The 12077-nt window shown below is 46.0% G+C and overlaps 1 protein-coding gene across 6 annotated transcripts in view; it reads left to right on the plus strand.

The window, feature by feature from the left end:
• The window catches only part of FOXO3 (forkhead box O3), a 96614-nt gene that overhangs the window by 63768 nt on the left and 20769 nt on the right, over positions 1–12077 (plus strand). Inside the window, exon 1 of one of the 6 annotated variants that reach the window (XM_075046737.1) lies at positions 10479–10511. The exons of the other annotated variants lie outside the window; for them this stretch is intronic. Coding sequence (XP_074902838.1) covers positions 10494–10511 — 18 coding nt within the window. The 5' untranslated portion in view covers positions 10479–10493. Of the gene's footprint in view, positions 1–10478; positions 10512–12077 lie in introns of those variants that run through there. 6 annotated transcript variants of the gene reach the window in all.

The following is a 12077-nucleotide window of genomic DNA, read 5'->3' on the forward strand; positions in this document are numbered from 1 at the left end:
CCGCTGGCACTGCTCCCCTGCAAGGCAGAACCCTGGGTTTCCAGAGACCTCTCCGACACCCCCTGCGACACACTGACCTCCCTCGGCCCATGCCTGGGACAGAGCAGACAGGGCTGGCCATACTCCCCCTGCCTTGGCTGGGGTGTTTGCCTGCCTGGAGCCACGCAACCCTGTGTCCTCCCCTGGCTCTGCCGGCTGGCCCCTTGCCCGGAGGGAGGGGAGCTCCAGGTGCCCCCGCCTGTGTCCCTCCATGACTTCCACCCACCCGGGACTCGGGGTGGAAACCTGGGAGCGAAACAAGTCGAACGTTCGTAAGGCCCCGGCTAGCTCCAGCGCGGCTTGGCAGCCGCTCCCTGCCCTGTCTGCATTTAAAAGGGATTGCTTACAGGTTTTGCCTTCGTTTTGCTAGTTATTTAAACTTGCAAGCTCTGTCTTTGTGTTTGTATTGGGTTTGCGTGGCAAGGTTTTTGGGGGGGGGGGGGGGCTACAGGGGGGGCTTCTGTGAGAAGCTACCACAGTGGGTTTGGGCAGCGTAAGGGTGCTGGATCACAGGCAGCCTGAGGTACGATCCTGGTTTTGTACAGGACTTCATTTTTTATGTTAAAGATGCATGGTGGCAAACAGCATTGTACCCAGGTCCAGCAACATCCCAATTCTGAGGAGGGAGAGGGGGACGGAGAAGGGGCACGGCAGAAGAAAGCACTCTGTGTTCGCTGGCTGGTGTACCAGAGCGATGGGGTAGGGTTGAAGCACCGAGGTGTTTTACGGCATTATAATTCCCAGGGAGTCTCTTCCAAGCATGTACACCATCCCAATATGTAGCAGCAATCCATAGCTAATTGACATGTAAGTGCCCATAAATGATGGAGCAAAGTTATTTAAAGTTATTAGTTACTTTGCCATTCACCAAGTGAAAAAAACAAAGTTATCTAAGTGGAAAAAAGGAGAGGAGGAAAAAACCGGCAGAGTACCAAACTGTGACTTGTTCAAAGAAGCTTGTGAAAGTATCTTGAGGTCGTCTTTCCTTGAAAGCCTTTGAAATTCAAAGACTATGGACTCTCGCCTCTTGGCGCACGGACCAATTCCTTCTCCTCCTCCTGGCAGATTCTGCCTCTAACAGTTGCCCTTTTTTTTGTCCTTTAAATACCCCTGAATTACAGAGCTTGCTCATTCTGCTTTTCTTCATTCAGGTCTAAAGCCTTAAGGACTGTGTTGAAGTAGCAAAGAGGACAGCATGTTCTGGATGTTAGAGCCAAGGGAGAGGGGGTGGGCAGAGGGAAGAGATGACCCTGTCTCCAGGCTTCCGTCCTAATCCTGCAAATTTTTTCTCTCATAAAGAGTTCTGCGGAGGTCAGCCAGACTTCTTGCACGAACGGCAATTACTTGGTATTCAGCATCATGCTTGGATTATGCTTAAAGTAATAATAATAACACGGCCAGATAAGGCATGGATGGGGTGCTTTAAGCCAACTGAACAGAGAGGCTGCTGAAGACATGCGTGGGATTAATTAAATAGAAATTTTGCTTGTTTGGCAAGCAGGGCTGAGTTAGGCCAGACTCTGGAGCTCAGAGAAAGTGGCTTCCTAAAAAGAACATATAAATGCAGTGCCAGTGGTGTCCAATGTGCAGTCCCTGGCATTGGCCCCAAGGAGGAAGGTTAGTCCAAGTGCACATGATCTTTCCAGGAATTATCTGCCCAGGTGGCCCAGTTCCCTGCGTGCCGGTATCTTGTGCACTCCCATGTTTGGCACTGCCATCAAATCAGGAGGCAGCGTTTCGAACCACCCCGCACTGCCGTTGCATTTGTGATTACGTTGTTGGCTCTTGCAGTGGGAACCATTCATTGGGGCCTGGAGCTGCAGAGCCGCTCGCCTGGTACAGCCTTGAGCCAGGGCTGTTCCTCACAAGCTTGGCACTGGAGCAGCAGGAGGGAGGTGAAAATAACCAAAATTTCACCTTGTTGTGCCATAATGCCTTATAAATACATTTAGGGTCTCCTAATATAGGAAGTCTGTCAGATAGCTGCAGTTGGCTTCCTGGAAAATCAGCTTCAGTCCTTACTGCTGTGCTGGACAGATATTTTCTGGCATATGCCTATATTAAGCTAGTTCACTGAAATGCAACTTATTAAAATGCAACTTAGGAGCGACACGGAGTCCAAAGTGCCCAACACTTCCGCAGCATTGGAAAAAAGATGGTCCTCTAGGCATAGAGCTTTAAGGTTTCTTGCTGTCCTGACTTTAATTGCTTTTGACACACTCATTTAAGGGCAAAACTCTTCAGTGTGAGTTAAACAAGAGGAACCCAAGTGCTGCCTGCTCCTGCCCATGCAGGCAGAGTGCCACGGAGGCAACAGCTGACGAAGATGGCAGCTGCTGCAGATGCAGGAAAAGACAAGTACCCATTTGCTCTCTCCTGCTGTCTTCCCCCTCCGTTGACAGGACTGCTGTTTGTCCTGCCGAATCCTCATGTGGCTATCGCTACCCATCTCCCCGAAGGCCCAGAGTATGGTGAAAGGCTGGGCTGCCTCCCAGCCTCTTCCTCCTTATTTATGTGTCACAGGAGGAAAAAACCTAGGCGGAGATAGGTTGTCCAGGGTCATCCTGTTGTAGTTATGATGATGGCAACAATTCATAGCTGAAGCATTTGATTTGTTAACCTTATAAAAAGATGCCATTAAATACTGTATTTAGCTCCTCAGGGGAAGTAGCCTAGTTTCTTTTTCATTCTCCTTTTCTCATCCCTGTTTTAACAGTAGTGACTCAGATGTCACTCTGCTTCGGAAGGGCCGCTGGGGTTATAGCTGTGATTGGATGGCACCAAGAACCCATTTCTGCTGAAAATAATTAATATGGTGCGTTTTCACCTCAAAAAGAGCCTGATGCAAAACTACTAGAAGGTTTTCATTAACTTTTGCAAGCTTTGAAACTTGCCTGTGAAGGAAATTGGAAATTTCTGTGTGTCTCCTCTTGTTTATCCTTGTTAACAAGGCAAAGTCTGGCAAAGACCGGTACATATCTAACCCTACGCATTGACGGCATTCCTGTTCAAGTCCACAAACCAGCTCATGGGGTATGCATTTAGATACATGCAAAAGTCTTTGCAGGTGAGAGTCTCACTTTGCAACGGGGCATGTGGTCAGATCCTACAGGCAGAATGAGTTTCTACCAGCTCTGAAAAAAGTTTGGCTAGAGACAACTGTGGACTCTTCCGTCGCCTTAATTTTGTCATTTCCCACTTTGATAATCTTAACCAAAATGTAGGCTTGTTCATTTCTGTTTTTCTACATATCCCCTCTCCTCTAAACTTTAAAAGCATAAAGCTAGTTTGTGTTAGCCCATTTTATATTTTGCGTATTAGCTCATATTACAAAAGTATTAGCAGACCTGTCATAATGTGTGCGCATACATGTCGCTCAGGGTGCTTGGTAGTAGATCCCTTCCCTTTCCCAGAAGGAGGGAAAATATCCCCATAAGCATTTGCCAATGCTTGCTCTTTCTGCCCTCATCTGTTCAGCTGCAACTTGAAGGTGCTTGTTTCTTGTGTACCTTTGTTATGAAAATGATACCTGGCATACTTAGGAGGCCTTGCATTCTTGAGCTATGAATACTGTGAACAGTGTCATAAAAAAAGGATGATGTACAAAGGCACCATCATTCTTAGCATCATCCTTTAAAATTTGCCCTGGGTCTTGAACATGTAGGTGTTGAATAAGGACTTACTGAAAGCAGTGTAGTTCCACTAACATAACTCAGCGTTTTCCCCCTAAAAGCAGGATGTGACATGTGTCCACCCAACCCACCTGAGGTCTGGGACCAGTTTCTCTGAGAAGCAGGAATTCATCTGCCTGTCCAGCGGTGTAGGAGAGCACCTATCTGGAGGGATTGTGGGACCATCTCAGAGTACATACAGCTACTGCAACCCCAAGATGCATAGATTTTCATTCAGCAATCAGTACTTACAATTTTCCAGAGCAGGGGATGGTGTCTGTGAAGTGACACCATCTCAGGGAACTGAGAGGTTGCCTCGGTGCTTGTCCTGACGGGCAAGTAAGGCAAGACTGGTTTGTGCTAGCAAATGAAACCAAAGCAAGCCTCTTGATTTTATGTTCTGTAGCATCTTTATTGAATTAATGCTACTTTGTCTGCCTGTTGGGGCTGTAAGCTTCCAGATGCAAGTGTCTTCTACTTGTGCAGTCCTTCCCACAATGGGAGCTCAACCAGACTGCAACCTACAGAGTGGGTAATTCTTGTCCTGGTACCTGGTGATGACCTTGGCTGTTGGCACAGTCAAGGTCCTGAAACCCATCGCCCTGTGGCTCTGCATCTGCCTCTGAAAAATGTCTCAGTCTATGTACTGAGCGATACAAGGGCCCCACCATGGCCCAAGTGTTGGCTTCAGGAGGGATTACTCATGTGTGCAGGTTCAAACCGGGAACATGAAAGGGCTCTTCTACTCATCGTTCTGCTATTTGGGCTCCGGTGTTGGGGTGGGGTACTAACAAAGCACTGGGAAGTGCCAAAGCATTTTGACACAGCCTAGCTTTAGGATCAACATTTAGCACTTGCGATTGTGATTGTATCAATGACAGTGATCTTAGTGTCTCAGATTAGGTAAATAGCCTAAAAAAAAAAAAAGATTACTTTCATACCTGTGCATTTACCTGGGTTGTGAGGTTTCTGGGATGATGATGCTGCCAGTCACACATGAAACAGGAATGTCCTGCTTGCTGTAGCAAAGGGCTGATTCATTGGCAGTGTAATAGGTGTCATCTTCCCTTTTGACAGCTCCTCAGGTATATTTTACCCCTGCAGCGAACAGAAAATAAATTAAAAATCCAGTAAAACCAGTAACATGCAAGTCATCCGAGTGAGGTGAGGTTCGACAAAAACTAAAACAGTTCGTAAGTGGGGTTAGGTGAGGCTGGGATGAATCCAGAGGGGTAGAGGGAGAGTTGGGTCTGAGTGAGGGCGAGTGCTCTGAAGCTGCTATGCCCTGGGAGGTGCCGGGAGCAACGTCCCAAAGCAGCCCAATCCCAAAGGCTCCTTGTGCGAAAGGTGAGATCCACCTCCATCAGCGGAGAGGGTTAGGCACTTCCAGAGGAACACGGGAAGATGGGCTGGTGGGCTTATTTGCCGGAGACGCCTGTTTCTCCTTGTGACGGCCAAGGGGGGACAGTGTCGCTAGCTTGGACGTCAAGGTCTGACCTGAAGCTGCCCAGGCTGGGTAAGGAGAGTTAAATTTTAAAGCTGTAAAAAAGCTTTTCTCCATAGGGGAAAAAAAAATTAAAAATCTAATGCCGTCAACTCGGAGATTACAGCCAGGGCATCACAGCATGGAGACTAAAGCCACGTGCCTTGGCGGTGAGTTTGTGGGCAGGGCTGGTTTTGGGGCTGGGTGTCCCGATGCAATGCGCCCGTGGAAGTCAGATTAAAGAATGGGCTGAGGGAAGACTCATGAAGTAAACCCACCTCACCACTGTTCGTGTAAAAACAGTGAGGAGATGGATGTTTTTGTCCACCCATGTCATCTGGCACGGCATCAGCTTGGTTTGTGTATACAGAAGCAAGTCTGTACGATTTTTCAAATGTGTTCCTAAATGCAGTGTTTAAAATATGTTCCCCAATGCACAGGAAAATGTCGGAAACCGTAAGAATCGGCGAGGCCGGGGAGGACCCCTGTGTTATTCTCAGGATGAAAGCAGAATGCACATCAGAATACATCAAAAGGAAAACTGATCACTTTCTACTTTCAAAAGGCATTAATATTTTACAGCTGCCATTATGTTTTGAAGAGTGTGCAGGTATTTATTGGTAGTGCCATAGCTACACAGTCCCAAGTCCTGAAGGAGGAGATACCTGTTTTTCAAGTTGTTCTGTTCACTCCTCCCTCGTCTCCTAATTCACACCCCGTCCACACTGGCCCTGCAGTACCTTGGTGAATACCTGGAGTCCTGGTTGTCTGTTCCTACAGCGGCTGCCCTTCCCATGAGGCTCACAAGGGGTTTTTGCCACTAAAAGCCAGTGGGTCAGACCCGCTGACAGTCGTGCTTAGGTGCATTCCCAGCTTCCTCCGGTGCTTGGGTCTGTGGAGCAGGACTGTTCCCTTTGCTACGTCAGCTGCTGACTGAAGCACATCATATTTTAGAATGCACTTTAAAAAAAAAATAAAAAAAAATCAGTATCTTCTGTTTCAATACTAAACTAATTATGTGCTTAAAATAGCACAGGAGAGGGGTCCTGTTTCAGATTAGTCTACATAGCAGAAGTGCCGGGGGCTGTTTTGGAGGTTGCTTGAAGGCTTTCTCGCGAGAAGGTCTCAGGTGCCTGTGCTGGCTTTTGAAGGGCTTGCTCGGGCCTGATCAAACTCGGTCAGGCGACAGCGTATCAGATCTATTCCTCTCATCAGTCACATGTCAGCCGTAACTGTCACCAGATTTGCAATTTAATGTGCACAGCTCAACACTTCCAATTAATCTAGCCGGGGTATTTAACCATCTATCATTTCAGAGCTAGCGCTTCACAGAGCCGCGTGCAAGGCAGCCTTGCACTTCAGTAAGGCTTTCTTCAAGCACACGGATTTTACTCTTTCCCTGCCACTGTGCGGTGGAAGTTACTGCTGGTTTAGTTGCATTTCATAGGCTTAGGAAGTGTTTAAAAAAAAAAAATTCAACACGTGACCACAAAAAAATTTAAAAAAATGAAGATTTATAATAGGTGATTCAGCAATGAGAGGCTTTTGTGATCTTCCATGGGAAGCTACTATTTTTAGTGAATTATTATAAGCAGTAGCATCACTCGCATTTATTTATAAAGGCATGAAAGAACGCCCATACGTGTTTCTAAATAGTTGATGTATAGTAACGGCCATATGCTGAGAATGAGCAAAAATAGAATTGAGCGCTCTGGTTTCCACAACACTGCGTGAGGGTTGTGCTGGGATCTTTGCATCTAAGAGACGAAAAACAGAGGGAAATTTTTTTTTTTTTTCTTCTAGTTCTTCTTTCTAGCAAAACAAACCCAAAGCCTTCAGGGTGAAAGTCTGCCTCGCAGTAAAATTGCATTGTTTTCATTGAGGTCTAACTGGGTGACCACTGAGGTTTGTGAAGACTCTTCCAGTAGCTTCAGCAGCTGGCGGATTGGGGCTGTGCTGAAAGTGGTAGCTATTTTTATGAGAGTTACTGTATGTATAATATTTGGGTTGATTACTTGTGTGTGTCTGCACTTCTCTTGGGGCTCCATGGCACAGAGGAGGAGAAATGCAGCAGTGCTGTGCTGAAGGGGCTCCACAAATTCAGCATGGTGTAATTTCCAAAGTTCCTACAGTGAAAATGCTTTAAATGCTGGGGATTGCCATTAAGAAACAATATTTTTTTATGGTGACACCCCTCCTGAACAGAAATTAGAACTGCTTTGATCTGCGTCTGCAAAGCCATGCTGTCCATTGCAACTTTTTTGTATGCAACTCCTTGGGTTTAAGCTCAGTAAGGGGAAACACCTTCCATTCTCTCGCTGACTCTGTTCATGTTCCAGTAAAGTCTGCGCTGACGTGCCTTGGGGTTTTCATGAGTTTAGCACCTTGCAAGACCAATGCTTTAAAGTAAATTCCTACTCTTAATTAAGTTAAATCCTTTGACTGAAATTAATTGTGTTCTTGAATTTTGGGCAGCCGTGATACGAAGCATGTGGAAGGGAGTGAAAAAGGCAGCTCTTGACAAGGTGCCTTTAGCAACCTCCCCATGATGGTGCCTGCCTCCTGGTTCCCAAATCCCATTTTAACATGGAAAAGTGTCAGCATCGCATGCAGAGGCTAACGCTTTATTTTTTAGGGGGCTTCCTATAGCAAAGGGTGCTGGGGTACGTGGCTCCTGATGGCCAGAGGAGTAGCTGAAGAGCCCAACCTTGTTCTTGTGCCGCAGCTGCATTAGTTAAAGTATCACCATTTTCCTCGCTCTCTGCTTCCCGTCTCCCAACACCCAGTGGAAAAAAATAAATGACAACCAGCATGCTCTACTCACAGCAAAACAAATGTTATTTATTAAAGTCCTCCTGTGGTCAGAGGACATCTGACTGTAAAATAACTGGAGATTTTTCTGCTAACTGGAAGCGTGATGCTCTGAGACAATTTCCAGGCAGTGTATATTTTCAGCTAAGTTTTATTTACGTCAGCGTAGCGATTTGCAATATCACTGTTTGCAAAGAGTGAGGCAGCAGTTGTTTTCGACAGAATAAAATTTTTATTTATTTATTTTTTTACGAAAAACTTTTGATTAAGTCATGATTCTGTTCCCGTAGGTCCATGCATTGAAATGTTTTGCTTTTCAAAAGGGAGGGCATAAACCTCCTCGGCGGGCACGTCGCTCGCCGCCTGCCCTTGTGGCAAGGAGCAGCTGGGGCGGCGGGGAGTGAGGCGCGCGTCGTTAGGGAGGGTTTGTTTTCCCTGTGCTAATCACCTTCTCCTGTCGTAATTTGGCACGGCGCGGCGCCCAGCACACGGGATGGAGGCAGATTGGCGTACTGCTGTCCGATCTGAGCCAGCACATTTCGGAGGATAAATCTTTGCCAGACTTAACGTTCTCCCAAGGAGTTTTAATATCCCTCAAGGCTTTCTGCTCTTCCTAGGGGTGGGGGACAACGGGCAGAGACGCAGGCAGAGAGCTAATTACAGCAGGGGCCTCTTCTAGCCATTCCCCTCCCGCCAAGGGTCAGAAATACTCCTTTGAAGAGAGGATGAGGAGGGCGATCCACAAAGCCACCCTTCAGATGTTGAGCTGACGGTTTCCCCCTAAATCTGTGGGGTTTGGGTTTTTTCCCCTTTTCCTGCAGGAGGGCATGCTTGGGTAGGGCTGAGCCTGTGTCATCCCACCGATCCTCTCCAGGGCTGTGAGGACGGTGGCCTTTGGTAGCCGGGTGCGAAGGGGTGTACCCTGCGGGACCCTGGTGCGCTCTCACCTCCTGCTTCTGCTGAACATCTGGTGGGATTTGCAGGAGCTGCCTTAGGAGCTTGCAGATGACACCAAACATTGAGCATTGAAAACATTAGGGTGTCAGGAAAGATTTCTTTTTGTGTGTATAATTTGCTTAATGCTTTTTTTCTCCCCACAACTTCCATAATTTAGGGAAAATAGAACAATCTGCAATACATAATATTCAGTTTTATATGGGAAAAGATGTACATTGGTACAACATGGCTGGATAGATATTGTGGGAGGAGGACTTTCCTTATGTTTTATTTGTTACTTTTTCTGCATCTCCAGACCACCTTCACTACTTTATTAAATTAGATATATTTTTCTGTTTTGCAAAAACTCATGGGAAAGAGGAAGAAATTCTGAGACTTCTTTGGGTTGGGGATTTCAGAGTTCCTTGGGAAGAGCAGCACTGCAGCCTTACAGAGCTATGCAGAAAACGACTGTATGGAACCAACAGATTGGTACTTCCTAAAGATGTCCTTGCCTAGACTCACAAATCCCTTTCACCAGAAATTCCTACATACGTCCACACAATTGGCAACTCTAATTATTCATAATTTTGGAATCACTGTATCTGGTTTTTTGTTTTCTTGCAATTGAATCTCATTGGGGACTTGAAAGCAAACAAAATGTAAAACAAGTAGTTGAAGCAAATTTGGAATTACTTCATGAGAAGGCACGGGCACTGGTCTGGATGGGTGGGCAAAAGGTGTTGCATTATTCACAACCTCCTGTTGCAGTAACAACTGAATGCAAAGAAAGTAGTTTGTTTCATTTTGCTTTTCTTAAACAAATAATTTTTGGTGGAGGCCCTCTATAGGGGTGTTTATCCCAAAGGAGATTCATGCTACAACATTTTGAGCAAGGTGACATAGGCTGGAAACTGATGTTCAAGTAAGCAAGCAGAGCCATGGAGAAGTGGGGTCCCTCTGGTCAGCTGGAGGCTGATAAGCTGGAATTATTTTCATGGCTTCTTTTCAGTGGTATTAGATCTGATGCCTTTCTCTACTGCGTAGCTGCCAGACAACTTCATACAGTGAAGTTAGAACATTAAATATGTTAATACAGTATAAAATAAAGTGTAATTCTCCCAAGTGAGCATTAGCAGCATTTATGGGCCTGCAGATAGCATTTGTTTTTCTCCCATCATGTCCTAGTATCCCACTTGTTAAAATAAACAACTGCTTTTGATTTGTAGCCGTAACTTTACAGTTCAGGAGCCTGTATCTGAAATAACGAATTAGCCACTCATTACAAAACACTGAAATAAAAACAGACCAGTGTGTAACTTGGACTCGGCAGCCACCAGCTGCGCCTCATCTTGCTAATCTTCAGGCATTTTTTTTTTTTTTAAAAAAAGCAGGGGCTTTTAAGAGTTAAGTTACACAACTCTCTTTTTATTTTTAAAGTGAGTGGATTCCTTGTTGCGTTGTTGAGGATGATAAATTGATACCACATGTTGCTTCCAGACAAAAAAGACTCTGTACTGCAGTAGAAGCACTTGCAGCTGGTGTCTGAGTTAATGGACGGGCTCCACAAGGTAAACATGGCTTGGAAGAGGCCGAAACACGCACAGGGAGGGGGAATTTTCTCCGTTTTAAAGGTTCAAGCATTTGCTGCTGTTGCCTGACCAGGGCTGAGTGTTGAAATAACACGCGGTCCCAGCCTCCCCAGGAGGCTCATTCAGTTGCTCCTATCAGATGAGGTATATGGCACTTTGGAAATGTCTGAGTGTCCTCTCTGGGAGCTTACTCATGTGTAGTCTTCTCAAAATATCAAGAGAGACACATATAATTAGGACATGGCAGCCGATTTAATTTTTTTTTTTGTGAGCAAAATGTGGCTGGTTCCCTCGAGGACTATTAACTGAACAAAACGCGGTGCAGCAGATCGACATTTATAGCAGCTGAGAGAGTGGCCCTGAGTTTGGGAAAGTGCTGTTACCCCCTTGTGTTGCTGCCCTGGCTCCTAGTGGGCACCCAGCGGCACCCCTTCTCCTGATGCCATCAGCCTAAGCCAAGGTAGGGTAGCAGCGCCGCTTGCCTGTGGCACTGTACCACCCTCTGCTCACACCACATCCAACCTGCCTCGCGTGTTCCTCTGTCCAGGTCTTCCTCATCTCCAGGGCCGGTCATTCTTCCCCGCAGGACTACTTCCCTGGGGTACCAGGACCCAGCTGGGCTGGGCTCAATGCCGTACGGGATGCTCTTGATCTTATCTGCAGGAACCTCAAGTCTTCTGGCTCTTAGCAGAGAGCACAGCATTCTTCAAGTCCGGTATAAATAGTAACACTAATAAAGGGAGGAGCTCATCGTATTTCTTTTCTGCTCTGTTCTTGTACAGTCCATATGTTCTACCCATCGGTAGTATCTGAGCTCTTTCCAAGGTGTCTGCAGCCTGGCTAGCATCTGTCCCATCTACATATGGTCTCCAGGACAGATTGATGGAAGTTCCTTTATAGATCTTTTAAAGTTTCTCATTGCATTTTGGCATGGAAAAATGTGTTATGTTTCCATCATCATGGCCTAATCTGTCTCCCACATAAGTCAAAGACAAATCCCCATTAATTTGATCAGCAGTGGGTTCAAATGATAAACTGTATTTTCTTTGCTTCCCCACCTCCTTTGTGGTTTGTCGCCTGGTCATATATTACTAATGCACGTGGTTGTGAGCAGAGAATGTCCCGTGATATTTTCCTATATTTTAAGCAGATGGGAACATTCTTTGACAGGTCAGAAACCAGGTAGAAAATACAGTTATTTCCGTCCAGATTGCAGCCTGGTGGCACAGCACAGCAGCATTTACTGATGTGAGTTGTCAATCCTGGTGACTTCTGTAGTAAAATTGCATGTGAAAGGATAATAGGATCCAGCCCTAATTTGATTTGGCAGAGCATCCAACACAAGGAGAAACCAAGAAACTCAGATAATGTTGCTGAAGAGGTTAGCGGGGGAGGTTACGTGAAAGTAGTGGGTTTTAAGGCAATGTTTGAACAGAGGGTGGAGATGGGGTACACAAAAATAAATTGGCCCATAATTATGCTTAAGAAAACAATCTTCCTACAGAAGAAAAGTAAAGAAAAACAGAAGCCGGAGTATAAGTGGCA

The sequence above is a fragment of the Buteo buteo genome, chromosome 15 (genome assembly GCF_964188355.1).
Source record: "Buteo buteo chromosome 15, bButBut1.hap1.1, whole genome shotgun sequence".
Classification (NCBI taxonomy): Eukaryota; Metazoa; Chordata; class Aves; order Accipitriformes; family Accipitridae; genus Buteo; species Buteo buteo.